General features: G+C 66.7%; 8 protein-coding genes across 8 annotated transcripts; 3 read left to right on the forward strand and 5 right to left on the reverse strand.

The window, feature by feature from the left end:
* Positions 1 to 230: 230 nt before the first annotated feature.
* On the reverse strand, positions 231 to 644 carry EMIHUDRAFT_365088 (hypothetical protein; the record flags this gene model as incomplete). The annotated part of the gene is made up of 1 exon (XM_005783590.1): positions 231 to 644. A coding segment is annotated over exon 1 (342 nt), but the record flags the coding sequence as incomplete, so codon positions are not given.
* A 364-nt stretch (positions 645 to 1008) lies between these two features.
* Positions 1009 to 3817, forward strand: EMIHUDRAFT_112945 (hypothetical protein; the record flags this gene model as incomplete). The annotated part of the gene is made up of 6 exons (XM_005783591.1): positions 1009 to 1279; positions 1718 to 2223; positions 2559 to 2881; positions 3294 to 3458; positions 3496 to 3554; positions 3744 to 3817. The coding sequence occupies 6 exons, from the start codon at positions 1009 to 1011 to the stop codon at positions 3815 to 3817; spliced, it is 1398 nt and encodes a 465-aa protein (XP_005783648.1).
* Positions 3818 to 7864: 4047 nt separating this feature from the next.
* On the reverse strand, positions 7865 to 9306 carry EMIHUDRAFT_423891 (hypothetical protein; the record flags this gene model as incomplete). Its single annotated transcript, XM_005783592.1, has 2 exons — positions 7865 to 8835; positions 8970 to 9306. 2 exons carry the CDS (start codon positions 9304 to 9306, stop codon positions 7895 to 7897), a joined length of 1278 nt encoding a protein of 425 aa, XP_005783649.1. The 3' UTR covers positions 7865 to 7894.
* A 407-nt stretch (positions 9307 to 9713) lies between these two features.
* On the forward strand, positions 9714 to 10049 carry EMIHUDRAFT_232152 (hypothetical protein; the record flags this gene model as incomplete). Its single annotated transcript, XM_005783593.1, has 1 exon — positions 9714 to 10049. The coding sequence occupies one exon, from the start codon at positions 9714 to 9716 to the stop codon at positions 10047 to 10049; it is 336 nt and encodes a 111-aa protein (XP_005783650.1).
* Positions 10050 to 11351: 1302 nt separating this feature from the next.
* EMIHUDRAFT_442289 (hypothetical protein) lies at positions 11352 to 12667 on the reverse strand. The gene is made up of 5 exons (XM_005783594.1): positions 12560 to 12667; positions 12357 to 12483; positions 12260 to 12292; positions 12072 to 12185; positions 11352 to 11837 (listed from the first exon to the last, which is right to left on the reverse strand). The coding sequence occupies exon 5, from the start codon at positions 11775 to 11777 to the stop codon at positions 11361 to 11363; it is 417 nt and encodes a 138-aa protein (XP_005783651.1). The 5' UTR covers positions 11778 to 11837; positions 12072 to 12185; positions 12260 to 12292; positions 12357 to 12483; positions 12560 to 12667; the 3' UTR covers positions 11352 to 11360.
* A 3141-nt stretch (positions 12668 to 15808) lies between these two features.
* EMIHUDRAFT_442290 (putative carbohydrate kinase) lies at positions 15809 to 17768 on the reverse strand. Its single transcript, XM_005783595.1, has 9 exons — positions 17473 to 17768; positions 17338 to 17400; positions 17199 to 17273; positions 17051 to 17094; positions 16837 to 16954; positions 16608 to 16691; positions 16418 to 16469; positions 16278 to 16351; positions 15809 to 16125 (listed from the first exon to the last, which is right to left on the reverse strand). The coding sequence occupies exons 1-9, from the start codon at positions 17737 to 17739 to the stop codon at positions 15907 to 15909; spliced, it is 996 nt and encodes a 331-aa protein (XP_005783652.1). The 5' UTR covers positions 17740 to 17768; the 3' UTR covers positions 15809 to 15906.
* A 971-nt stretch (positions 17769 to 18739) lies between these two features.
* EMIHUDRAFT_365094 (hypothetical protein) lies at positions 18740 to 19599 on the forward strand. Its single transcript, XM_005783596.1, has 2 exons — positions 18740 to 18921; positions 19011 to 19599. The coding sequence occupies exons 1-2, from the start codon at positions 18886 to 18888 to the stop codon at positions 19569 to 19571; spliced, it is 597 nt and encodes a 198-aa protein (XP_005783653.1). The 5' UTR covers positions 18740 to 18885; the 3' UTR covers positions 19572 to 19599.
* A 205-nt stretch (positions 19600 to 19804) lies between these two features.
* Positions 19805 to 21061, reverse strand: EMIHUDRAFT_52931 (hypothetical protein; the record flags this gene model as incomplete). Its single annotated transcript, XM_005783597.1, has 2 exons — positions 19805 to 20461; positions 20528 to 21061. Coding segments are annotated over 2 exons (1191 nt in total), but the record flags the coding sequence as incomplete, so codon positions are not given.
* Positions 21062 to 23330: the final 2269 nt, after the last annotated feature.

Genomic DNA, 23330 nt, shown 5'->3' on the forward strand with positions numbered 1-23330 from the left:
GAAAAGTGGCGCATGATTTTTTATTGGGGGTTTTCTTTCTTTTTTCTGCGAGATGGCTCCCTCTCGCGCGAACTCGTCGCGGGCCACAGCGTCCGAGCGCCTCGTGTTGATCCGTCTGTTCTCGACTGCCGTGTGCGTTATCGTGGGGCTCGGGTTGTGTCTTTGCGGGAACAATGGCGATACAAGCACTGCGAATGCAGCGGAGCGCGCCTCAGTGCGTGTCCTCTCGAGCGCTACGGAACAGGCTGATCTGTGTTCCGCATCTAGGCAGACGATCTCGTCCGCGAGAGCGCTCGGCCCGCCGGTGCGCGCCGCCTCGAGGAGCACGTCCGGAGTGCGTGTTGCGACGGCGGCGACGGCCGTGGCGGCGCCCACGGCGCCGGCAGTGATGCCTCCGAGGATTGCGCTCACCGCCGTTCGTGGGCCGATCGCCGACGTCAGGAAGAGCGAGACGCCCGACGCACCCAGCGTGACGGCTGCCGTCTTGCCGTAGAGGCCGGCGAGGAGGGAGCGGTCCCGCTCGCTCAGCCGCTCGTGGATCGCTCGGATCTCGGCCGGACTGGCGGCCGAGAGGCGCGAGATCGTCGCCATCGACCGATCCATGCAGTCCCGCAGGATCCGCCGCGGGTCCGGGGCGTCTGGGTCAAGCATGGCCGCGCGACGCGCAATTTCTTCTTTTGCCAGCAGGGTTCACGACATTGGTCGCTCGGGACGCTTGTTGGGGAAAAGAAATTTCACTCGCGTTTGTCCGGTTCGCTCGTGGACGATATATATATGGCGCAGAGTGGCGGCGGCAGCGGCAGCAGCGGAAGCAGCGGCCGCAGTGGCAGCGGCAGCGGCGGGGGCAGCAGCAGCAGCAGCAGCAGCAGCAGCGACGACGAGGACCAGGAGAGGGCCACTGCAGAGGCGCCATGCGCCAGCGGCAAAGGTGTGGCCGTAGCGGGCTTGAGTACCGTGGAGATAAAGGCTCTGGTCGAGCAAAAGCGGAGGCGGGTAGAGAGGATGAGAATGGAGAGGAGGGCAGAGAAGAAGAAGGCAAAGGCGGCTGCCAAGGCGAAGAAGGCGAGGGCGAAGCGGGAGAAGAGGGAGAGGAAGGAGAGGCGGCGGGAGAAGAAGCGGGTGAAGCGCAAGGGCGCCGAGCGCAAGGAGGCCGAGCGCAAGGAGGCCGAGCGCAAAGAGGCAAAGAAGGCCAAGCGCCGCGAGAAGGCTGCGGTGCGCGAGGCTTCCGTCGAGGTTCACGCGCCGCGAGGACAGCTGGCGGCGGCGGCGGAGGAGGCTGGTGCGGACGCGCTACCCACCGCCGGCGCAGCGGCCGCCGCCCGGCCGCACGCTGCGCCCGGCTCCTCCGCGGCTCCAGGACGGAGAGAAGAGCCAGAGCCTCTGCCGCCACGTCCGCCGCACGTGCCTTCGCCGGGCCGCCGAGAGAGCTCGAGGCGGCGGCAGGCGAAGGTGGTGGAGGAGGAGGAGGAGGGCGGGCACCACCACTCCGAACGCCGCGGCCGCGGCCGCCGCCGCCGCGAGAGTGACGGCGACAGCGTCTCGAGGCGGCGCAGGAGCAGCAGCGGGCGCAGGGGCGGCAGCAGGCGCAGGAGCAGCAGCGGGCGCAGGAGCGGCAGCAGCAGCCGTGACGGCTCGCGCCGGCGTCGACCTCTGCGGCGCGGCGGCTGGCCACGGCCCTCCCCAGAGGCGGAGAGGGTGGAGCGCTGGCTGCCTCAAGGCGGCGGCGGCGACGGCGGTGGCGGCGGCGACGACGGCGACGACGGCGAGGGCGGCGAGGGCGGCGGTCGCCAGCCGCGCAAGAAAAGGAACAGGCGCAGGAGGCGAGGCGCGGGGGGCGGCGAGGGCGGCGGCGAAGGTGGCGAGGGCGGCGGCGAAGGTGGCGAGGGCGGCGGCGAAGGTGGCGAGGGCGGCGGCGAGGGCGGCAGCGAGGGTGGCGAGGGAGGCGGCGAGGGTGTCGGCGAGGGTAGCGAAGGTGGCGGCGAGGGCGGCGAGAGCGGCAGCGAGGGTGGCTCGCCTTTGCTCTTGCCTCCGCGCGATGAGGCCGCGGGGGGAAGCAGCGGCGGCGAGGACGGCGGAGGCGGAGGCGGAGGCGGAGGCGGAGGCGGCGGAGGCGGCATCGGAGAAGGCGGAGGCGGAGGTGGAGGCGGAGGTGCTTTGCCGCAAGGGTGGGAGGAGGTGTCCGGCGAGGGCGGCGTCTACTTTTGGAACACCAAGACCGACGCGGTGTCGTGGGACCGGCCCAAGGCACCTGCGGTCGGCGACGGCAGCGGCGGCGGCGGAGGCGGCGGCAGCAACGGCGGCGGCGGCGGCAGCGGCGGTGGCAGCAACGGCAGCGGCAGCGGCGGTGGCAGCAACGGCGGCGGCAGCGGCGGAGGCGGCGCAAGCGGAGAAGGCGGCAGGGGCGGCGGGCGGCGGACCTCGACTCAGAGCGGGCGACGGAATGGGGACGAGAAGGAGGGGGAGGAGGAGGGGGAGGAGGGCACGCGCCAATCTCGCAGCCGCCGCCGCCGCCGCCGCCGCCGCGAGAATGACGGTGACGGCGTCTCGAAGCGGCGCAGGAGCAGCAGCGGGCGCAGGGGCGGCAGCCGCAGCCGCAGCGACAGCGGCAGTCGCAGCGGCAGCCGCAGCCGCAGCCGCAGCCGCAGCCGCAGCCGCAGCCGCAGCCGCAGCCGCAGCCGCAGCCGCAGTGCCAGGAAGCGCGGCCGCGGCGCCCGGCAGAAAAGAAGCCGCAGCCGCAGCCGCGGCCGCGGCCGCCGGGAGCGCAGCAGCCCGGACCGCCACCGCGGTTCGAGTCGGGGTCGGGGCAGCCGCAAGCGGAGCAGGAGCCGCAGCCGCAAGCGAAGCAGGAGCCGCAGCCGCAAGCGAAGCAGCAGCCGCAGCCGTGACCGCGGAAGACGGGGCGGCAGCCGCGAGGGCGGCCGGCGCAAGCGCAGCCGCAGCGACGAGGCGGCCTTCCGCCCTCCACCCTCCTCCACCCTCCTCCACACCCACCACCACCACCACCCTCAACCACCACACCCACCACCACCACCAACACGTCACCACCGCCGCCTCCGCCGCCGCACCACCACCGCCGCCGCCGCCGCCGCCGCCGCCGCCGAGCCAAATCGGCGAGGCGCAACTAGCAGCAGCGGCTCACTTCAACAGGCGACGGCCCCCACCGAACCCGCCGAGCACGCCGCGGAGGCGGCGGAGGCGCCGGCGCCGCCCTCCGCCCAGCCGCCTCGGCACGGCGCGCGGGCCATCGTGGGGCTGTGTGGACGGCGTGTCTTCACACCTCTGGCTGTGAACAGGCACGGCGCGCGGGTCATCGTGGGGCGGCTGCAGGGGAAGGACGCGACGCCCGTCGAGCCGGCGCCGCCAGGGTACTGCGACGTGCGCGTGGACCGCGGCACGGCGCTGGGGAACCCGTTCCCGATGGGCCGCGACGGGCGCGACGAGAGCTTCCGCGGCCTTGTGTGGACGGCGTCTCTTCACACCTCTACCTGTGAACAGGCACGACGAGAGCTTCCGCGGCCCTGTGTGCGCCGCCTTCGAGGCGCTGCTACGGGAGGGTGGGCCGTCCAGCCTCGACGCCATCGCCAGGCGCCACTCCGTCGATGATCTCCCCGCATCTCCCCACATCTCCCCATGTCTCCCCCACATCTCCCTACATCTCCCCACATCTCCCCATATCTCCCCATATCTCCCCATATCTCCCCACATCTCCCCATACCCCCCCGCATCTCCCCACATCTCGCCAGGCGCCACTACGTCGATGTCGACGACCGGTACCGCCGGCCAAACGCCGCAGCCGAGCGGGGCGCGCTGCCCGTAGGGCGTCGAGGTCAGCCGAGATCAGCTGAGATCAGCGAGGCGATCCGAGATCTGCCCGTTACAGGCGCGCTGCTCCAGGGGCTGGTTTGCCGCGTCAAGGACAACGGCGAGTCGTTGCGCCTCCTCTGCTGGCGCCGAGATCTAGCCGAGATCGAGCCGGGCCTAGATGCCGTCCGATGCTGCCCAAGCCTCCATCCGAGAGATCGCCGAGAGATTGCCCAGAGATCGCCCAGAGATACCGAGAGGTCGCCGCACCTCGGCCGCACCTCGGCCGCACCTCGGCCGCACCTCGGCCGCACCTCGGCCGCACCTCGGCCGCACCTCAGCCGCACCTCGGCCGCACTTCGGCCGCACCTCGGCCGCACCTCGGTTGCACCTCGGCCGCACTTCGGCCGCACCTCCACCAGGTGCCACCCGAGGCGCTGCCACGCATGGGCGATCGCGGAGGAGGTGTCGCGCAGGGCAGGGCTTCCAGAGTGGAAGTCGAAGGCGATGCAACGGGCTGAGTGCGGCCTGCCAATGTCGTTTGGCGGCGGCAGATGAGCGCTCCAGCCGCGCGGGGCGGACAAGCGCCATATTTTCCACGCGCTTATTCAGATCTCTCTCCGGTTTTCGTCAGACGTCAGCGGGGACAGAGCACACTTGTCAGACACGGCGGCAATCACGAATCAGTGTGTGTGTGTGTGTATGTGTGTGTGTGTGTGTGTGTGTGTGTGTGTGTGTGTGTGTGTGTGTGTGTGTGTGTGTGTGTGTGTGTGTATGTGTGTGTGTGTGTGTGTGTGTGTGTGTGTGTGTGTGTGTGTGTGTGTGTGTGTGTGTGTGTGTGTGTGTGTGTGTGTGTGTGTGTGTGTGTGTGTGATTCAAAAAGACAAAGCTCGCGAAGGCTTTCGAAAGCGAGCTCGCAGATACCACAGATATGATTGCCGCGCAATTACGCTTTAAACGGCCCCCTTTCCTCCCCGTCGCTAGTGTCGCCGCCGGTGGTCGCCGGTGGTCGCTGGTAGTCGCTGGTGTCGCTGGTAGTCGCTGGTGGTCGCTGGTGGTCGCTGGTGGTCGCTAGTGGTCGCTAGTGTCGCCGGTGGTCGCTGGTGGTGAGAGATGTTGCGGCAAAAAGAAAACTCCTTTTTGAAGTTTTCTTGAGCCGCTTGTACGGGGCACGGAAAGAGCAAAAGGTGGCGCTCCCAAGACAAGGCCCCTACCCCCCTCGGCACCCGAACCTAATCCTGCAGGCGCGCTAAGGTGGTCTGCGTTCCGCCCGTGCCGCGCCGACGGCGGCACCGCCGGGCAGCCCGCGACGCCTGCACCTCTCCGCCGCGCGACGCGCCGCCCGCTCCTCCCCACCGACCGCGCCGCTACTGCCCCTGACCCCCTCACTGCCGCACGCGCCGTGCCGCCGCGCTTTCCGCTTCTATTCCAACATCTCGTTCAGGGTTCGGAGGTGGAGGGGCTTTGTCTTGAGCCAAAAGAGCATTGCTCGTCCGAAGAAGCGCGTTCGTGCTGAGGCCCCTCCGACTGCCAAGGTTGCCATCGCTTGGGGGGCCTGGGGACTAACCTCTCTGGGCAGGCGTGCTCAAAGGGCAATCCCCCGCACTGAGTGACACCCGCGAGGCGAGCCGAGCTGACGCGCCGAGGCGCCGGCCAGTCGCAGCCGTGAGGCATGCCACAGCAGCAGAGGCACCTGCCACCCATTGGGCGGGCAGACAGAAGGCCAGGGCAGCACTGGCAAGTGCAACGCGCCTCATGTTGGAGAGCGACCGTGCCTCCTTCGACGCTTATGATGTAGAGTTTGTTGTAGAGATTTCACGTTGTAGAGAGCCTCTACATCGCTCTACAACGCAGGCAGTTGGTCACGCGGCGGATGTAGAGCTCTACAGCTCTACAGCGCTCTACAGCGCTCCAGAGCGCTCTACAGCTCTACAGCTCTACAGCGCTCTACACTCTACATCCTCTACACCCTCCCTCAGCATACTACATACAGCCGTCGCAGCCATCGGCCGGAGGATGGCTGAGCTCACTAGATCCTGACCAAGCGTGCTAACGCGATGGCTGAGAGATAACGACGCCCGCCATCCAGAACAAGGGTGTGGTGGCTCGCGGAGCGAGAGTGGAGCCACCTGGGCTCGTGTCGGGGCGGCGAGAAGGCTGGGTCGAATTCGCGACAGCCATCCTCCGGCCGATGGCTGCGACAGCTGTACGACAGCGATCATGCGGCCGGGCGGATGGCCGGGACACAGCCACCGCAGCCATCGGCCGGAGGACGGCTGCACTGGCTGGAAGGCAGCCAAAATGGCGCGTGCTAGGGTTCTCCCAGCCCTAACTTGCGTCGGTCCCTCTACTTCCCTGACGCACACCTTCCCCGCTGCGGTCCACGCTCTGGTACTGGAGTCTGGTCAGTCCGAGTGTCTGACCGACTCTCGAGGACCGGACTTCGTGAGGAATCGTGAACGGTTCGGTTCCAGTTCCACCACAAGGAGATACCATCCCTCTCGGTGAGCGGTTTCACAGCCAGATACCGGCCCACTCGGCACGCACGCTCATCCACGCGACGACCGCACCACTTATGCGTCACAACAAGCCGCCGCTCTCTCTTCGCCAGGACGCCAGCCGCGGCCCGCTGGGCTCACTCCGTCTCCGGGGAGCGGACGACCTGGGTAGCATCCGGCCGGATGGCACGCCACACATCCCGCTCCACTTCTGCTACAGCCTTTCGGCGCTTGTTCTCAGCTTCGACGGCCAGGTCGCGCTCTGCGTTGTGCTCGTCGTCGCGAGCGGCGCGGGAGCGGCGCTGGCTAGAGTAGGCCATCTGACCGCCTAGGTCCCACGGGTCACGGAGCCCCTCCTCCGAACGCCCCCTCGCCTCGTCGGGGGAGAGCAGCTCCCAGAGGTCCCAGTTGATCTCACGCAGTATCTCCAGCTCCATCGCCTTGATGGCCTCAACCGTACTCGTCTTCGAATAGGCCACAAGATTGTGGAGCTTCCATGGGAGCAGCGGGTCTAACGTGTCCACCTCGTTGAACTTGCAGGCGAGGCTCAAGCTGCCGAGCACGGCGTCGGATCGTTTTTCCTCATCCGTCAGAGGGTCGCCGCAGCGGCAGTAGCGAGTGAGAACGTCCATCGCCAGGCCAAAGGTGCGGTCGCCGATCTCGTAGTCTAGCTCTGGGTCGTTCTCGATATCCTCGAGGAGTGCAAGTAGCCGAGCGGGCACAGGTCCCGGCGGGGTGTGGTACGCGTCGGTGCCCTCGTCCGTGACGAACGGGTTGCGCGTCTCGATGGCGTCGAGGCGCACGTAGCGGTGTCGGTGTGCGGCTGGCATGTCGTCGGCTTGATCCTGCGGGGCAGCGCAGCGTGCGGTGCATGGCGCCGCTGCGGGTGCGGAGGAGTGGGGGACGGCGAGAGGCGAGGGGGGGGCGAGAGGACGACGAGGGCCGAGAAGCGCCCGGGCAGGCTCCGGGCATCGGCGTGTGTGTGAAGGGGGAGGTTCGTGCTGTGCCGCGATGAGAGGGCGCACGCGGCACGATCGGGCTGCGTGCGGGAAGAATATCGCGTGCCGCACCTGCGTCACACACCGGCGCGGGTGACGAGGCTGTCATCGGCGACTGTGTGCGGGCGAGGAGCAGAGTGGTTTCAAGGGACTTCGCGAGAGCGGGTTTCGTGGGGCAGGTCGGGCAGAGACGGCGGCTACAATATGATACGGCCGGTCATATCCCGCGGGCCGGGGACGCGCCTGCAAGGGAGGGAGCGAGGTCTTGCTTAGACGGCAACGCGAGCGCGACGTGACGAAAAGAGGGGGCCGCGGGCGAGTCTCGGCCGCGGTTCGCGACGAGTTGTGGGCGATGCGAGCAGCTGCTCGCCCGTGAGTGCAGCGAGCGCGCCGTGAGGCGGTGCAGGCGGGTTTCGGGCGGAGATGGCCTTTCGAGGCGGATAGGCCACAGACGAGCCCAGGATAAAAAAATCGCTCGTAAATGGGCGCCGCGCGCGCGCTCCAAGTGCTACAACTGCTCCATTCCAAGTACTCAAGCGTGAGACGCCGCACTGTAGCCCATTCGGTTGCTTATTTTCTTTATTTATTTACAAACCATCACTCGTGATCAGCCGCACGATCGCCTCGTAGATCGGGCTGCCCACCAGCGAGAGCGACGGCTCTTCTAGCTTCTTGGCGAGCAGCGACAGCAACTCGGCGCGCAGTTGCTTCAGGAGCGCGCCGACGCGGCCAGAGGCGGCGATGGTGATGTGGCCGTCCACCTCGACCGTGCCCGCCTCGGCGTTGACAACGAGCGAGCCGCCCGCGAAGAGCAGCAGCGCGCACAATCAGCCTCCCGTCTCCCCGCCCGCCGGCGCCACCGCCTTGGCCGCCGGTGCCGGTGCCGCCGCCGCCGGCCCTCTCGGCTTGGGTGCGCCGCACCGGAAGCACGCCGGCTTGGACGCAAAAACCTTTGCGCCGCACCGCTCGCACGTGTAGTCGCCCGCAGCCGCAACTGCCGCCCCCCCCGCGCCCCCCGGCCGTGGCGCCTGCAGCCTCTTGCCGCTGTAGACGCACCAATCCGAGGGCAGCTTGGGCGAGGCGTAGATGCTGCAGGAAGACGCGCCCGCCCGCCCACCGCTCCGCGAGGTAGAAATTGACGATCCCGCGCTCGTCCTCCGCCTCCACCGCCCCGCCCACCGTGTCGACGAAGCGCGTGTCGGGCATCCTCGCGCGCAGCACGTTCGGGTAGAGGCCGGCGCACACGATGGCGCGCACGAGCGACGCGTGGTGGACCGAGGCGACCCCCTCACCCTCGCCCTCCATCGCTTCCCGTGTGCTGCTGGCGAAGCCGAGGTCGGCCAGCACGCCGCTGAGCTGCTCGCGCAGCGCGTGCAGCTCTCCAGCGCAACGTGCGAGAGGAAGTGCTCGTCGCAGAAGCGCCGGCCAGCGCCGCCGCCGCCGGCGCGCCTCGCGCCGCGCCAGCCCTCGTAGGCGCGCAGGTACGCGAGGTGGTCCGAGTGCTCGCCGGTGAAGGGCTTGCGCGCCGCGTCGGCGGCCTGCGGCAGGGGCGAGGCGGGTGCGAGGGGGGCCGGGAGGAGGGGTCTGGGAGGAGGGGCCTATGGGAGGCGTGTGAGCGCGGGTCTTGAACGGGGGGTCTCAGGAGGGGCCTCGTCGTGTAAAAAGTCGCTACGGCCCGCCTGGCGCTGCTCAAAGGGCGCCAGGAAGGGCGACCGGCGCGTCGAGAGCGCCGCGGCGATGGTGAGCATCGGATCGATGCAGCCGAGGAGCGCACCGTACAGCACCATCTTTCCGACGCGCACGTCGAGCGGCATGCGCGCAAGGTGGGCTCCGAGCAGGGTGAGGGCGTCCGCCGCGTCGAGCGCGCCGGCGAGACGGAGCGAGCGGCACGACTCCTCCACGGCGTCGGCGCTCGGCGGCTGCAGCGCGCGCGCGAGGAAGGGGCCGGGCGGGCCGAGGCCGAGCGAGAGGATCGAGAGGACCAGGCCGGCGAGGGGCGTGCGCTGCATCTCGGGAGCGGGCGTTTCCTTCTTTGACGATCAAAGCGGCAAAGGAAAAGAAAAACACAGGCGGCCGGCGAACGTCGGCCACCTGTTGATCCCCGCCTTCGGTCGACGCCGCCATTGAAAGGTGTGTCCACCGCTGCGTTCCGAGCATCGCCGGCTCTGTCGCCCCAGCGGCTTTGCCGCAGGGCGCACCGTCACATACACCGCCGCATCTCACTGGCTCGCACAAGTCGCTGTTAGCGTCGGCAAGTCGCTGTTAGCGTCGGCGCTAGTGAAAGTCGCTGTTAGCGTCGGCGCTAGTGACGGCGATCCCAGTCACGCCGCCCCACCGTGTCACCTACCCATCCATCCAACTCGCCTGCCGCAGACAAATGAGCCGCCCCGTCGTTCCGAAAGTTCCGAAGCCTGCCATGGCGTACGTCAAGAAGCGAAAGGACGAGTACAAGGCTAAGATGATAATTGTGGACGAACCGGAAGAGGAGGTCGAAGCCCAGGAGGAGGAGGAGCCCCAGGAAAAGCCGCCCTGCTGCACGCCGCCATCAATCTCGATACCCAAGTGCTCGATGCCATCCTGCAAGTGCTTCTCGAAAGGAGGCGAGGAGCCGCCGGCTGAGGCGCTAGCCGAGTCGGCACCGGGTCCGCCGGAGGGCACCGTCGCCTCCGCCATCGCCTCGCTCGAGCAGAAGGCCGGGGCGGATCTCGACGGCGATGGCAAAGTTGGCGCCGTTGCGGGCGCGCCGGCTTAGGGCGGTCCGCACGGACAGGGGGGCGTCTCAGGCCCAGCGAGGCCCACGGCTGCCACCGCCCGGCTGGTCCGTCCTGTACTTTTGATGGACGCGCCAGCAGAGGCAGTGGAGATGGACGATTAGCAGTAGAGCAGGCAGGCGATGGGAGCTGGTGTGTGTGCTTCTCAGACGCTTCAGCCCCTATACACCACCACACCACGCCCCACAGCCCCATCGAAATATGTCTCGAGAGATAACAGAAAAGCCAAAGCCGACATGTTGAATGAGATTATGGTGATGTGTTTTTAGCTACTGGGAGAACAGGGAGAGGGGGGGTTGTGTTCTCTAGGCCCCTAAGGGCCCTACGCGCGGCGTGAGAGCTCGGAAGCGAGCTTTGCGCGGCGATCGAGGATGGCGCGGTTCACCCCTCATTCATTCACCGACGCGATGGAGATGCGTCTCTCTCTGTTTGTTTGTGTTTGACGCAGGCCAATGTATGAAAGCTCGCTCGTGCGGCGCGTCATTCGTCGCGACCGGATGCGATCACAACGGCGGCAGCCCTAAGCGACTCATCCGAGGACGACGAGTCGGCTCGCTAAGGTGAGATACAAGACCCTTCAGGCTCTCGCCATAACACGGGCCTGACGACACGGAGACCCGGCGTGGAGACGCAATCGCGCCTCTCTCTCTGTCTCTGTCGCTCTCTGTGTCGGCGCTGGGTCGCGTCAGTACGGGGTGTGGGCCCTGAGAGACCGCTGCAGAGGATCCGAGTGAAGTGGCGAGCCAGAGGCTACCTGGGTCACCAAGTGGTAGCCCTTGCCTATTCTGATCAGGGCCTGTCACGTTAGGGCCTGACAGCGACGGGTCACACCTCTGATGTCAGGCTCTGCTGTCAGGCTGTCAGATACGTGCTGTGTGGCTGTCAGAGAAAGTGCTGTCAACGCGCTGTCAGGCTGTCGGGCACTGTCAGGCGCTGTCCGGGGTTTGCTGTCGTGCTGTCAGACCACAGGGCTCGGCAGGCCTGGGTAGCGTCCGTTAGGCCCGGAAATGGTTGGTTGTTACTCAACGGTACGACCAGACTTTGGTTTTGCAACACTCTCGTCCGGTCTCACCTTGTATCTGCGTCAATCTCTGTGTAGTAAAAAGTCGTCAGAAAACGGTACAGCGCCAAGCGCTCAACTACCTCGACATGATTCACTAAAGTCTAAAGCTCCGCGTCCACATCAGCGCGCGCGGATTCAGAGACCGCGCCCGCCCCTATTATAGGTATCGCGTGTCGCATACCGCGGTCCGCGCCACCGACGGTGGAGGTGCTCCAAACAGCTCAAAGACTCAGATGAGCCTCGGCTGCAGAGCGGTCGTTCGCCAAATCGTCTCTGTCCGTGGCAGGGGCGGGACCTCACGGGGCGAGCTGCCGCTTGATGCTGCGCAACGCGCGCTTCGAGAGGACGAGCTTCGACTCGAGGTGCGTGTCAAAGTAGTTGTAGTCCGTCTCCGACTCGCGCTTGCCGCGCCTGCCGATGACCCCAGATGACCCGAGATGACCCGAGACGACCCGAGATGACCCGAGATTGCAGTCGGCCCTCCGACTCGCGCTTGCCGTCGCCTGGCGGTGCTGCATCCGATCCATCCGCGGCCACATCTCGGCCGCATCTCGGCTACATCTCGCCTGCCGCGCGCGGCCGCCTCGGCGCCGCCGCCCCTCTCGCCGCCCTTCTCGCCGGCGGCGGCGCGGCCGCTGGCCGGCATCCACGAGCAAAAGAGCACCAACCGCAACTCACCCGGGTCTGTGCCGGGGCCGCGGTGGACCTGGAGGGAAGGGAAAGGAAGGTGAGGCCAAGTTCTCCACTCACACGAGGAGGCTGAGCAAGGGCCAGCAGCCCTCGCGACTCCACGTCTAAAAGACAGGAGCCCCACGGCGTTCAAAGTGCAAGGCCCGGTGCGCGTGGGTGAGCGGTGCGTGTGTGTGCGTGAGTGTGTGTGCACGCGCGCGCGCGTGTGTGTGTGGGGGGGGGGGGTCTGCGCGCGCGCGTGTGTGTGGACCTTGTTCGACCAGAAGAGTGAGGCGTCGCCGACGTGCGAGCGCCGTGGCGTCGGCGCGAGCGGGAGGGTCTCCCAGTCACACTCTGGCGGCGCCTCCGACGTGACTAGCCGCGCCTACGCCGAGATGGCCCGAGATTAGCCGAGATAACCTGGGACGACCCGAGATCGCCCGAGGCGACCATCCGAGCCTTGTGCAGGTGGTGCGTCCAGTGCTCCCACTCCTAGAACAAGAAAGCGCGTCGGCGAGAAAGAAAGCTTGCAGCAAATGCGCCCAGCGTCCCGCTCCTCGGCGCTGCCACTCTCCCAAGTGGGCGCGTTGATGTCCTTCCACGGAGCGCACCATCGCTCGAGTGTGTCCTCCGGCACGCCGGCTGAGAAGTCCGAGTACGGCCCTGCGGCAAACTCGGTCCACCTGCTCATGGGAGCAGCCAATCTGTTAGATGGGAGCTGAGAAGTCCAAATACGGCCCTGCGGCAAGCTCCGTCCACCTGCCGCCGCGCAGCAGCAGCGCCGCGACGGGGAAGCGACGCACCGCGTCCAAGTGCCAGCGCTGCGGCGCGCGCGCCTCGGGTTCGACCTAAGGTGGGTCAGGTACACTTCTCCACACACACACACGGCGGTGGGGCAAGGGCCACGCAGCGCTCGCGACTCCGCGTCTAAGACTCACAGGAGCTGGCCCGGCATTCAGAGTGCGCGTGCGCGTGCGCGTGGTGAGTGAGTTAGTGTGTGTGTGTGTGTGTGTGTGTGTGTGTGTGTGTGTGTAAGGCCCGGTGCGCGTGAGTGAGCAGAACCACCTCGCTCTCCGGCGTGAGGAGCGCATAGCAGTCTTGGACGCGCAGCTCTGCGCGGCGGAGGCCGCAAGCGGCGGCGACGCGCCGCTCGAGCACCTCGACCACCCGCCGAAGCGGCGGCGGGAAGGCGTCGAGCGTTCGGCCGAGCTTGAGCTGCAGCCGCGAAGAGTTGATGTTCTCGAGTCGCGTGCCCGCCTCATCGACTCGCGACAGGATGTGCTCCGCTGCCGCACGCACCGCCTCCTGCCAGCAACGCCCCAAGGGCGGGGCGGCGGGGTCCGGCGCACAGACAGGCGCCTAATCAACATGAATGATCTGGAGTATCGATTAGGGTCAGCGGCGGGGTCCGGCTCACAGCCAGCCGCGGCCTCAGCAGCTGCTGACCTCGCCGCCGCCGCGATCGCCCCTGCCACCACCGCCTTTGCCGCCTTTGCCGCCTCTGCCGCCTCCGCGCCCGCCTCGGTCTCCTCCTCCTCAACCTCCATTGCGAGGTTGGCGTCCGCAGCCTCGTCTTGGGAAGCGTCGCGCAGCCAGGCGTCGAAGCTGGAGTGCCTGCAGTGGAGACACCAGAGGCAGGGCGGGGATGCGCCCTCGTGCAGTCTTCAGAGCACCGCGTGAACACGAGGGGTGCGAATGCACTGAGCACAGCGGAGTGCGGCCGAATACAGAGCGCTCGTTCGAAGAGCTCGAATCTTGCAGTGCGCTCTCCGCTTCTAGTCAGGCGTGCGACGCATACGCAAACCCGTCCTCGCCCAGCGTCGGCGCCTAATCTCGGCGTACCTCCCCATTGAGCCCCCCCGCCCCCTCCCCCACACTCTCTCCACGCTCTCTCCACACTCTCGCGCAACACCGGGTGAAGCGGCGCCTCCTTCTCCTCGCTCGGCGCACTGACAGGAAACGTCTCGGAGGCGGCGGCGGCGGAGGCGGGGGCGGGGGCGGACGCGGCGGCGGCGGCGGCGGCGGACGCGGCGGCGGCGGACGCGGCGGACGCGGCGGCGGCGGCGGCGGCGGTCGAAGCCTGATATCCCCCCTCCTCGCCCGCGCCCGCGCCCGCGCCCGCGCCCGCGCCCGCGCCCGCGCCCTCGCCGCCGTCCTCCTCCGCCGCAGCCTCGGCCGCGCCTCGGCGGACCATCCCGCGGCCCCGCACCTTTTGAGGTAGGGTCACGCGAGATGCACGCGAGATGCACGCGAGATCGGCCGAGATCGCCCGACACGGACCACCCGAGTTCTCCTCCCCGAACTCAACCCCGAAACCACCCCGAGATCACCCAAGATCACCCGAGATCGCCCCGAGATCTCGCCGAGATTGCGCCGAGATTGCGCCTTGAGGAGGATGTGCCGGTTTGTGACCGACGACACGGAGCGGCCGGGTAGCTGCGCCGCAACCTAGGGCAAGGCAAGACTCTCTCTTTCCGACACACACACACACACACACACACACACACACACACACACACACACACACACACACACACACACACACACACACACACACACCACCGGCGCTGGTGGCGAGGGCGATGGTGGCGAGGGTGGCGGCGGCGAGGGAGGCGGCGGGCGAGGCGGTGGTGGGCTTGGGCGGTGGTGGCATGGGGGTTTTGTGGATGGTGATGCACGCGATATCGCCCGAGATTGCCCGAGATGATGGGTGGTTGGTGATGCGGGCCGTCGCCCTTGCTCGGCCGATCTCTGCCAATCTCTGCCAATCTCTGCCAATCTCGGCTCTCGGCTGAGGCGGATGTCGACCGACCTCGGCTGGACCTCGGCTGGACCTCGGCTGGGGTCTCGGCTGATCTCGGCTGATCTCGGCTTGATCTCGGCTGGATCTCGGCGGGGTCTCGGCTGATCTCGACTGATCTCAACTGACCTTTGCCCACCCCATGCCCTGCCCACGGAGACGCAGGACGGCCTCATCCTCCTCTGGAGTGAACTCAACTTTGCGCAGCCTCTTCCCGACAGGAGGGCCGCCACTCCGCCTCGGCTGCCACGCGGCGTCGCCCGCCTCCTCCGGCTGGGCCCTGTGGAAGCTGCAGACCGTCTCCTCGGCGCACACGGTTTCCTCCGCTGCCGCCTCCGCTGCCGCCTCTGCTGCTGACAGCGGCGCCGCCGCCGCGCCGCTTGGGGTGCTGTCGGCCGCGTCCTCTCGCCCGGGCGCGGCCCGCTGCCGCTTGCCCGAGGCCCGCCCGCCGCCCAAACCTGCGTTCCAAACGGCGCCCGTTGGTGGCCGACCTGCGGTGCAAGGCCACGCGCGGTCAGCCCGTCGCGCGCATGCGCGCGTGTGCCACCGCGGCGCGCCGCCCACCGACAGGCCGAGAGAAGCGCGGCGCGCTGGACCCTTCGGATCCACTTGACTGCTCGTGCTGACGCCGGGTCCGTCTGAGGTCGGGAAAAACACACACACCGGCGTGGTGCTCAGCAAGGATGCACCCGTTGATGCCGCACACGTTCCAGCCGAGCTGCTGGTTCAGAGTGTGAGGGCTGCCTGAAATGACGTGCTCCATTTGGTCGTAGAACATTTGGACGAGCGGCGCCGGGGTCTCAGGTGATCTGTGATCTGTAAGGGTCCGCGCGCAGGCGCATTTGTGGTGGTGAAAACAGGGAGGGGAGAAACTTGCTGTGAAGCGGGTAGTCCCCCACCATCCCCAGGGCCTCCAGGGCTCGCACCTCAACCTCTCACAGGCCAGCGCACAGCGCCAGAGGAGGTATTTTCTTCTCAATAACAAGGCTGTGAACATGGAATTTGAGTGAGATGTGTGAACATGACGGCCGATCGACGAATTACACGCGCGAGCTTGCGAGCTCATCTGCATCTCAATCAAATCTCAGAGGGAGCGCCGTGTGTATCTTGATGCGTGACACTGCACTACGACTACTCCTCGTCCGACGAGTACTCCGTCTCGCCCTCCCCATATACCGACGAAAACACAACCCCCCAATTTGCAATTTCCTATTCCCCGAGCAATTTCCTATTCCCCCCAAAACAGTGAAAGACAATCAAATTGCGCAAATATTGGTATTTCCATGCCCCACAAGTGGCACCGTACTCATTGACAGGGCGTGAAGCCTGGCTCGCCCGGAGAAGCGGGGCTGAAGTCCTCAAACACCGCGCCGATCGCGTCGATAAGGTCCGGCGCCGTCATCGACCGGCGGTGCTTCGCAAACGCGGCGGCGGCGAAGCGGCGCGTCAGCAGGCAACCAGCGTACGAAGCGAGCAGCGGCGGCGGCGGCCCGCCGGCAGGCAGCCTGCCGCTCCGCTCCGCTGCCTGTGTGCAGTCACTAGGTGAGTTTGTGCTTCTGCCGCCGCCTCCCCGAGCCAGCGTCGTGGGCTCGGACCGGCGTCGTGTGCTAGCTGCTTGACTCTGTGCGTGGGCGCAACGCTTTGGACTCGGGTTTATTGCAGTACTAGCCCCTCCACCTTTGCCCAGCCGAGCAGCGTTGCGATGCTCCCGGCGAGGACGTCGCCCTGCCCTCCGCACCTCTTGAGGCAGCCTGGCTAATAATCAATGGATTGATTAAATGAGTTCGTGTTGTCGCCTCCGCAACGAGTGGGGCAGCCTGGCTCGGCGCACTCGAGTAGCTGCGTGCCGTCACACAGCAGGTCGGTCGCCTATCGCATCGAATCAATCATTCTTAACTCATCAACAGCGGAGCCAGTCGCACGGCAGCCGGTCGCCTGTTACATGAATCAAGTGACTCGTGAACCAACTGATAGGCCGAGGGCCCGTTGCACAAGCGGGCCGGCCGCCCCCTTTTGGACGATCGCCGGGCCCGCCCCTCCCTCGTCTCGGAACGACTCCGCCACCGCGAGGAGGGCGCGATCTCCGTCGGCCTGCTAACCAACGAACCTCTGCTCGCTATCGAAGTGACGCGAGGGTCCGAGAAGAGCCAGTCTCTGTCGGCCTATTGATTGGTCGAGTATCGACTGCTCGCTTCGATCGAATGAGAAGAGAGCGAGCGCGATCTCCATTGGCCGCCGGGTCGAGCGCCGCGTCTCCCGACAGCGCGCCCGCCAGCCGGCCATACTCTGGCTTGTTCGGCGTCAGCACCGCCCATCTTGCGCCGCGAACGAGCGAGGGGCGCTCGAGGACGCACCTGCGGCCGATGCCGGTCAGTGTCGGGGCATCTCCGGCCATCTCGGTCAATCTCGGTCAATCTCGGTCAATCTCGGGCGAGAGTCCATGGACGCGCCGCAGCCCGTCGGCGTCGATAACGCACGGCAGCGAGGCGCGCACCTCGGGTCGGGGGGGGGAGGGTTGGGTGCGGGTCGGGGTAGGTTGGAATGAGAGCAACACGACTGGGCTGGGGTACAGTAGCGTGTGGGCAGCGAGGCGCGCACCGCGCGCTCGAGGAGGAGGGCGGCCACCGCCTGCATGGTCGCGTCGCGGCCGAGGCCGGGGCCGACGACAAGCGCCTGGCGAGGCACCGTTTTGATTGAGTCGGGGGTGAGATTGGGTGCTGCTAGGGACAGAGCGCGCCGTCAGCGCAGGGAACCACTTCGAGACCTCGTCTGCCTGGCGTGCCACCTCGGCGAGGTCCACCTGCGCGGGGCAGTGGCAGGAGTGGACAGCCTTCGGAAGCTCTGAAGTGGCGTCTCGGATGCGTGTCCGCACCTCTGGCGCGCCGCGTAGGCAGCCGTGCACGATGAGCTCGGGCGAGTAGCTCTTGATCGGCACCGCCGCCGCCTCGTCGCAGAAGACGTGGGAGAGGTCGGCCCCGAGCTTGAGCGCCGTCAGAGCAGCGTAAAACGGCGCTCCGGTGTACTCGAAGCAGCCTCCGACCACGCCGACCTTGCCGGACGAGCCCTTGTAGCTCGTGGCGACTAGCGGCGGCACGAGCACGCGAAGCTGCTGCGGGCTGACGGCCAGGCGGGGGCCCATATACACAAGAGGCTCGGTCCTTCTCCTGGTCGTGGTCGAGACCGAGGTGCCTTTCAGCCCCTGGAGACCTCGAGAGAAAGTATAAGGGCGTTTGTGCCCGTTTGTGCCGTCCTCCCATCCCTCCCTTTTGCCCTGTCTGTTTTCTTTCTTTCTTTCTGTGCCGCGTCCCGTGCCCACAAGGTCATTTTAATCAAGAAGTTGGTACGCCGGAGAGCCCATGTGAGAGATAATTTATAACTAGGAAGAAGAGAATTTCTTGTGGGTTAATAAAAATCTCTCTAACTAGGTAGGTAGGTAGAAAGGTGAAGAACAGCCAGGCTCGGACTGGACACCAACGCGGTATGGGTGGACGCTAGACAGATGATGACGACACGCACGAGCGACACACAGACAAAAACAGGCACTCATAGGTAGGTAGGTAGGTAGAAAGGTGAAGAACAGCCAGGCTCGGACTGGACACCAACGCGGTATGGGTGGACGCTAGACAGATGATGACGACACGCACGAGCGACACACAGACAAAAACAGGCACTCATAGGTAGGTAGGTAGGTAGAAAGGTGAAGAACAGCCAGGCTCGGACTGGACACCAACGCGGTATGGGTGGACGCTGGACAGATGATGACACGCACGAGCGACACACAGACACTCATACTCGGTAGCAAAAGAAAAAACGCGAACGCGGTCCCCCCCGGGCGCGCAACGGTGCAACTCACTGTGGTCTCTCTTCTCCTCCGTTGGAACGTCGTGCTGCTGCTGTCCACGGGAACTCCGGCTGTCCAGCACAGCCGGCGCTCTGCGCCCGCCAGTCATCCATGGACCAACAGTTCGAACCTCCGCCGCTGCCGCTTCTCGTCGCCGCTGCCGTCTTCGGCTGCTTTGTCGCGCTGCTCGGATTCGTTGTCGCGCGCTGCTGCTATCGTCGCGTGCGTCGGGATCGCGACTGCGTCGAGGTTCTCCCGACGCTGAGCGAGGAGGAGCTCGAGGCGGCTGGCCCGCCGATCGCACGCCCGCGCGGCTTTTGGCGATCCTGCGCCGGGACGGTCGTCCCCGTGCGGCGGGCGCACGCCGCGCTGGTGGAGGCGCCGCGCCTCGCGCGTTGCGTCTTTCACCGGCCAGCGGGCGGGAGCGGGCGTTGGCCCGTCGAGATGGAAGTTTCACTGGATGGAGTCGTCACAGTGCAGGCATGCAGCCTGCCTGAGCACACCGAGAGACGCTGGCCCCACCCTAGCACTGAGCCTCCCCTCCCCCCCCCCTCCCCGGCGGCGCGCAGGAGCTGCAGAGCGTTCTGAGCAGCGCCTACGACGCCCTCGCCGAGGCAGGCGACGCCCCGCTGCTGTGCGCTCCCTCCGCCGCCGGCGTGTGTGTCGAGTACCGAGTGGCGCGCGGGCACCCGCGCCGGCGGCTTCTCGACGACGCGGATCTCGGGGTCGCCCTCTCGCGCGTCCTGCACGTAACCTCTTGCAGCCCGGTGGCTGTGGCCCGCGGCGCGAGGGAGAAGCGGCCGCGGGGCAGCCCCGGCTCGCTGGGCGCACCCTCGCCCGGCAGGGAGTGGGGGAGGTGCGCCGGTGCAAAAGTAAAAGCAGCGGCGGTGGACGACGGATGCGCCGCCGCCGCAGCAGCGGACGACGACTTGCTCATCGACGTGTCGCTGTCGGGCTGCGTCGGCGTCCGCTCGACGTATGGCGGCCTCGCGATCTCGGGAGAGCAGTTGCCTCCACCGCGAGCTGCGGTGGCGGCAGTCGCGGCAGCGGGCCATCCTATTCCTAAGCGCAAGCTTGGAGGGGGTGGCCATACTGCAAGGCCAAGACCAATAGGCTCAGTGAGACGCTGACACTCTTTTTTTGTGAAAACGACGGATGACATCGGGCCGCACCACAAAAGCCACCAGAACCAGAGAGACTGCAGACTCCCCGCCACCGCACCCAGCTACCAGGCAGACAGAGACGCAGCCCGCGAGATGCTGAGAAACCCACGGTCGCTGCAATCGCTCGCAGAAAAGAGGACAGCCAACGACCGTCAGACCGGGGGAGCGGCTGCCGTAGCCCGCGGCACCCGCCGTCAGCTGACCTGCACGAGCACCGCCGTGAGGTAGTTGCTCTCCGGGCAGCAGGGGTGCAGCGTGTGGTCGCAAGCCGGCCCACTGGTGCGCAGCACCGTGAGTGATCGACCTGCGGCGGTGGCGGCCTCGTGCAGCATGGGGAGAAACCCACCGGACTGTGTCATCGCGGCGGAGCAAGTGCACGAGAGCAGGAGCCCGCCTGGCCGCACCGCGCTCATCGCGAGGGAGTTGATCTGGCGGTACTTTCGCCCCGCGCGCCTCAGGTCCTTGACAGACGGCGCCAGCTTGGGCGGGTCGCAGACGACCACGTCGAAGCTCTCCGCCACGCCCTCCCGCTTGAGGAAAGCAGGCACGTCCGACTGGCTGAACTCGCACACGCTGCCGAAGCCGTTGAGCGCCGCGTTGCTCTGCGCCAAGCCGATCGCGGCCGCCGACGAGTCCACCCCATGCGTGCTCGTCGCCCCCGCCGCGGCGGCGGCGAGCGAGAAGCCTCCAGAGTAGCAGTACAGGTCCAGGAGCCGCCGGCCGGCGCACAATTCGGCGAGCATGGCCCGATTGTCCCGCTGGTCACAGTAGAAGCCGCTCTTCTGTCCCAGAACCGGCGCCACCAGGTACTTGAGCCCATTCTCGAGCACGGTGACCGGTGGCGCCGGCGCCGGCCTCTCCGCCTGCGGGCCGCATGCTCCGCCGCCGCCGCCTCCGCCCTCACCTCCGCCGCCGCCGCCCACGCCGTCCGCCTCCCCTTCCGCCGTCCCGCTGGCCTCGGGGGGATTCCAGCCGTCCGTGCGCAGCCTGCCGTCGCTCCTGCGCCAGACGACTGTCTCGATGCCGGCCAGCTCGAGCAGGGCCACCTCCACGGCCTCGCGCCGCAGCTCGAGCCAGAGGGCCGAGCTGATGGCGACCGCGGTCGACCCAAAGACATCGACCGTTAGGCCGGAGAGGCGATCGCCCTCGCTGTTGACCAGCCGGTAGGCCGTCGTGCTCTCCGAAGGCAGGCAGCACGCCGCTCGGCGAGACGCCGCCGCCTGCAGCCGCCGCCGCACGATCTCTGAGATCGAGCGGTGCTCCAGCTGGTCGCGCTCGATAGCCGGGACGAGCATGCGCACGCGGTAGAGTGAGTGGGGATTCCAGACACCCCAGCCAATCAGCTCGCCTGCTCCGTCGAGGACGTCAACCGCCTCGCCGACCTGCACGTTCTCCGTTCGCTTGATGGCGCCCTCAAAGACGAGCGGGTGGCCGCCGTTCTTGAACATCCGCGCCTTTGGCCCCGAGACGCTGACGGTTCCCACGGCACACGCTCGGCCCGCCAGCGAGGCGGCCAGGATGGTTGGTATGCAGCGCACCCTCTGAAGCATAACCATGGTGGGCGCGTTTTTCACTTGCGGGGGCACGATTTCACGTTGTCGAGCGCCTCCACATCGCTCTACAACGCACCCGCCACCCGCCTCGTCACGCGGCGGATGTAGAGCTCTAGAGCTCTACAGATCTAAGCGCTCTACATCTCTACAGCTCTACAGCGCTCTACACTCTACATCCTCTACACCCTCCCTCAGGACAGCTTCTGGCTCAGCTCTTCTCGCATTCACCATTCTTCTACCCTTAACGGAGTCGCTTAGGCTCCGGTGGTGTGCCGGTGATAGTACTAGCACGCGCCAGTTCGCACCTGTGTCGAGCCTGTGTGCTGTGAGAGAGAGTTGTTTTGTTTAAATTCTTCTACCCACCACCATCCCCTGATCTCCTCCAATGTCTGAGCAGTCGAAGCCAAGGCAAGCTGCTCAACTTGAGGGGACGAGGCCAGCATTAGCAGGGACTTACCTTAAGGTATAGGGTTTCGGGGTCGCACATGTGACATGACTTGCCACCTGGTTAGGGACCCTGTCGGTGACTTCACCATGGAGGTGCATCGCGGCACTGTCGCGAGAGGGGACAGCCCGTTTTGAACGCCCAGCCAGTGGACCGGAAACCCAGCCGTCCCGCAAAGGAACGGAACATATTGCAATCAGGACGGGTATTACGGACGGACGTAGTTGTAGTGTCGAGAGAGACAAGACACACAGATGTACGTATATGCCCCTCTCGACATCGACCGGCCTCGCCGCAACCGCCGGGCTTGCTGCCGGCTACCTCGCGTACGTACACCTGCGGCACAAGCGAGCCCGCGACGGCGGGGAGGAAGGGAGCGAGCCGCCACCGCCCTCGCCGGTGCCGCCACGCCGCAGCAGCGTCGCGGTGGTGGCCAAGAAGGTGAGCAGCAGCGTCGCGGTGGTGCTGAAGCGTGGTTCGTCGAGTTTTGTCGCCACGGCGGAAGCCTTGACTGCCGTCCACGCGGAGCAGCACCATCCCTTGCCGTCCCGCAAGCAAGGGCCATCCACGAAGGCCTCGCTCCTCTGCGGCGTCGCTGCGGCGCTGCAGTAGATGCGGAAACCGGGCGATCTCTATGCGCACTAGCTGGCTCCATGGTTGACGTCGTCTGACGCGAAGCGGTCTAGATTTGATCTGTTTGCGCCGCGTCACTCCCCTAGGCCCTTCACCTGCACGTCGTCGCAATCTCGGTTCGCAACCTGATCGCGTCACTCAAGAGCGACGTGCCTTGCAGCAGCAACAGGGCCGCCTTCCTCGTGCTCACGCTGGCCACCTTTGCCGCATACTCATGGGACGTGCTGCTCGTCGTCGTCTTCGACGTCATCCCGTATAGTCGGTGCAAGAGCGGCGCTCACTCGGGACGCGCGCCTCACCCCCGCGCGACGCGGCTGCTCTAGGCGTGTGGCGTGCGGCCCACTGTAGGCACGGACATCCTGAAGCACCACGGACCGGTCATGCTGACCATGCTGCCGCTCATGCTTCCCTACGGGCTCGGCATCGCGGCCATTGAGCCGTTCCTGCCGGTGCCGCCGCCTGCCAGCTCGATAACCCTTCAGGTCTCGGGGTGGGGCTTCGTGTCGTCTTTCAACGAGTTCATCATGTGCCCGCCATCCCGAGATCACGCGAGGCTCAAGGGTCCAGCGCGTAGGGACCCACTCCCTCTTCCCGGTCCCAGGTGCATGCAAAACACGAGCGACGCGTCGTTCTTCCGCTCACATGAGGCGTGCACAGTCGAGCTGGCGTACAAGGTGCTCATCTTCACCACCTTCTCCTCGCTCGGCTGCCTCTCAGTGTGGCGAGTGGTGGGAAATTGCTTTTGCTGGCACGCTGGCTTGCCCGGGGGCACAGCACGCTCTAGATGCGCCATCAGCAGCTTTGGCTCGCGCAAAACACATCTTGTCCCGCGCCGCGGACTGAGGGGAGACTCAGGGCGGATGAGACGCTGTGGGCGGTCCACTCGAGTGCGCCGGCTGTATATCTCGCCATCTCTCCCCATCTCTCCTCACCTCTCCCCATCTCTCCCCACCTCTCCCCATCTCTCCCCATCTCTCCCCACCTCTCCCCATCTCTCCCCATCTCTCCCCACCTCTCCCCACCTCTCCCCATCTCTCCCCATCTCTCCCCCTCTCTCCCCACACCTCCCCACCCCTCCCCACCCTTCCCCACACC

Source organism: Emiliania huxleyi (assembly GCF_000372725.1).
Source record: "Emiliania huxleyi CCMP1516 chromosome Unknown EMIHUscaffold_179, whole genome shotgun sequence".
NCBI lineage: Eukaryota > Haptophyta > Isochrysidales > Noelaerhabdaceae > Emiliania > Emiliania huxleyi.

Coding starts and splice junctions, on each gene's coding strand:
- EMIHUDRAFT_442289 (XM_005783594.1), bottom strand. CDS start 11,777: ATGCCGGCCAGCGGCCGCGCCGCCGCCGGCGAGAAGGGCGGCGAGAGG.
- EMIHUDRAFT_442290 (XM_005783595.1), bottom strand. CDS start 17,739: ATGGGCCCCCGCCTGGCCGTCAGCCCGCAGCAGCTTCGCGTGCTCGTG. Junction 17,274..17,337: donor AGTGGTTCCCTGCGCTGACG/GCGCGCTCTGTC, acceptor GTGCCTCGCCAG/GCGCTTGTCGTCGGCCCCGG. Junction 16,352..16,417: donor ACTCGAGTGCGCCGAGCCAG/GCTGCCCCACTC, acceptor ATTATTAGCCAG/GCTGCCTCAAGAGGTGCGGA.
- EMIHUDRAFT_365094 (XM_005783596.1), top strand. CDS start 18,886: ATGGAAGTTTCACTGGATGGAGTCGTCACAGTGCAG. Junction 18,922..19,010: donor ATGGAGTCGTCACAGTGCAG/GCATGCAGCCTG, acceptor GGCGGCGCGCAG/GAGCTGCAGAGCGTTCTGAG.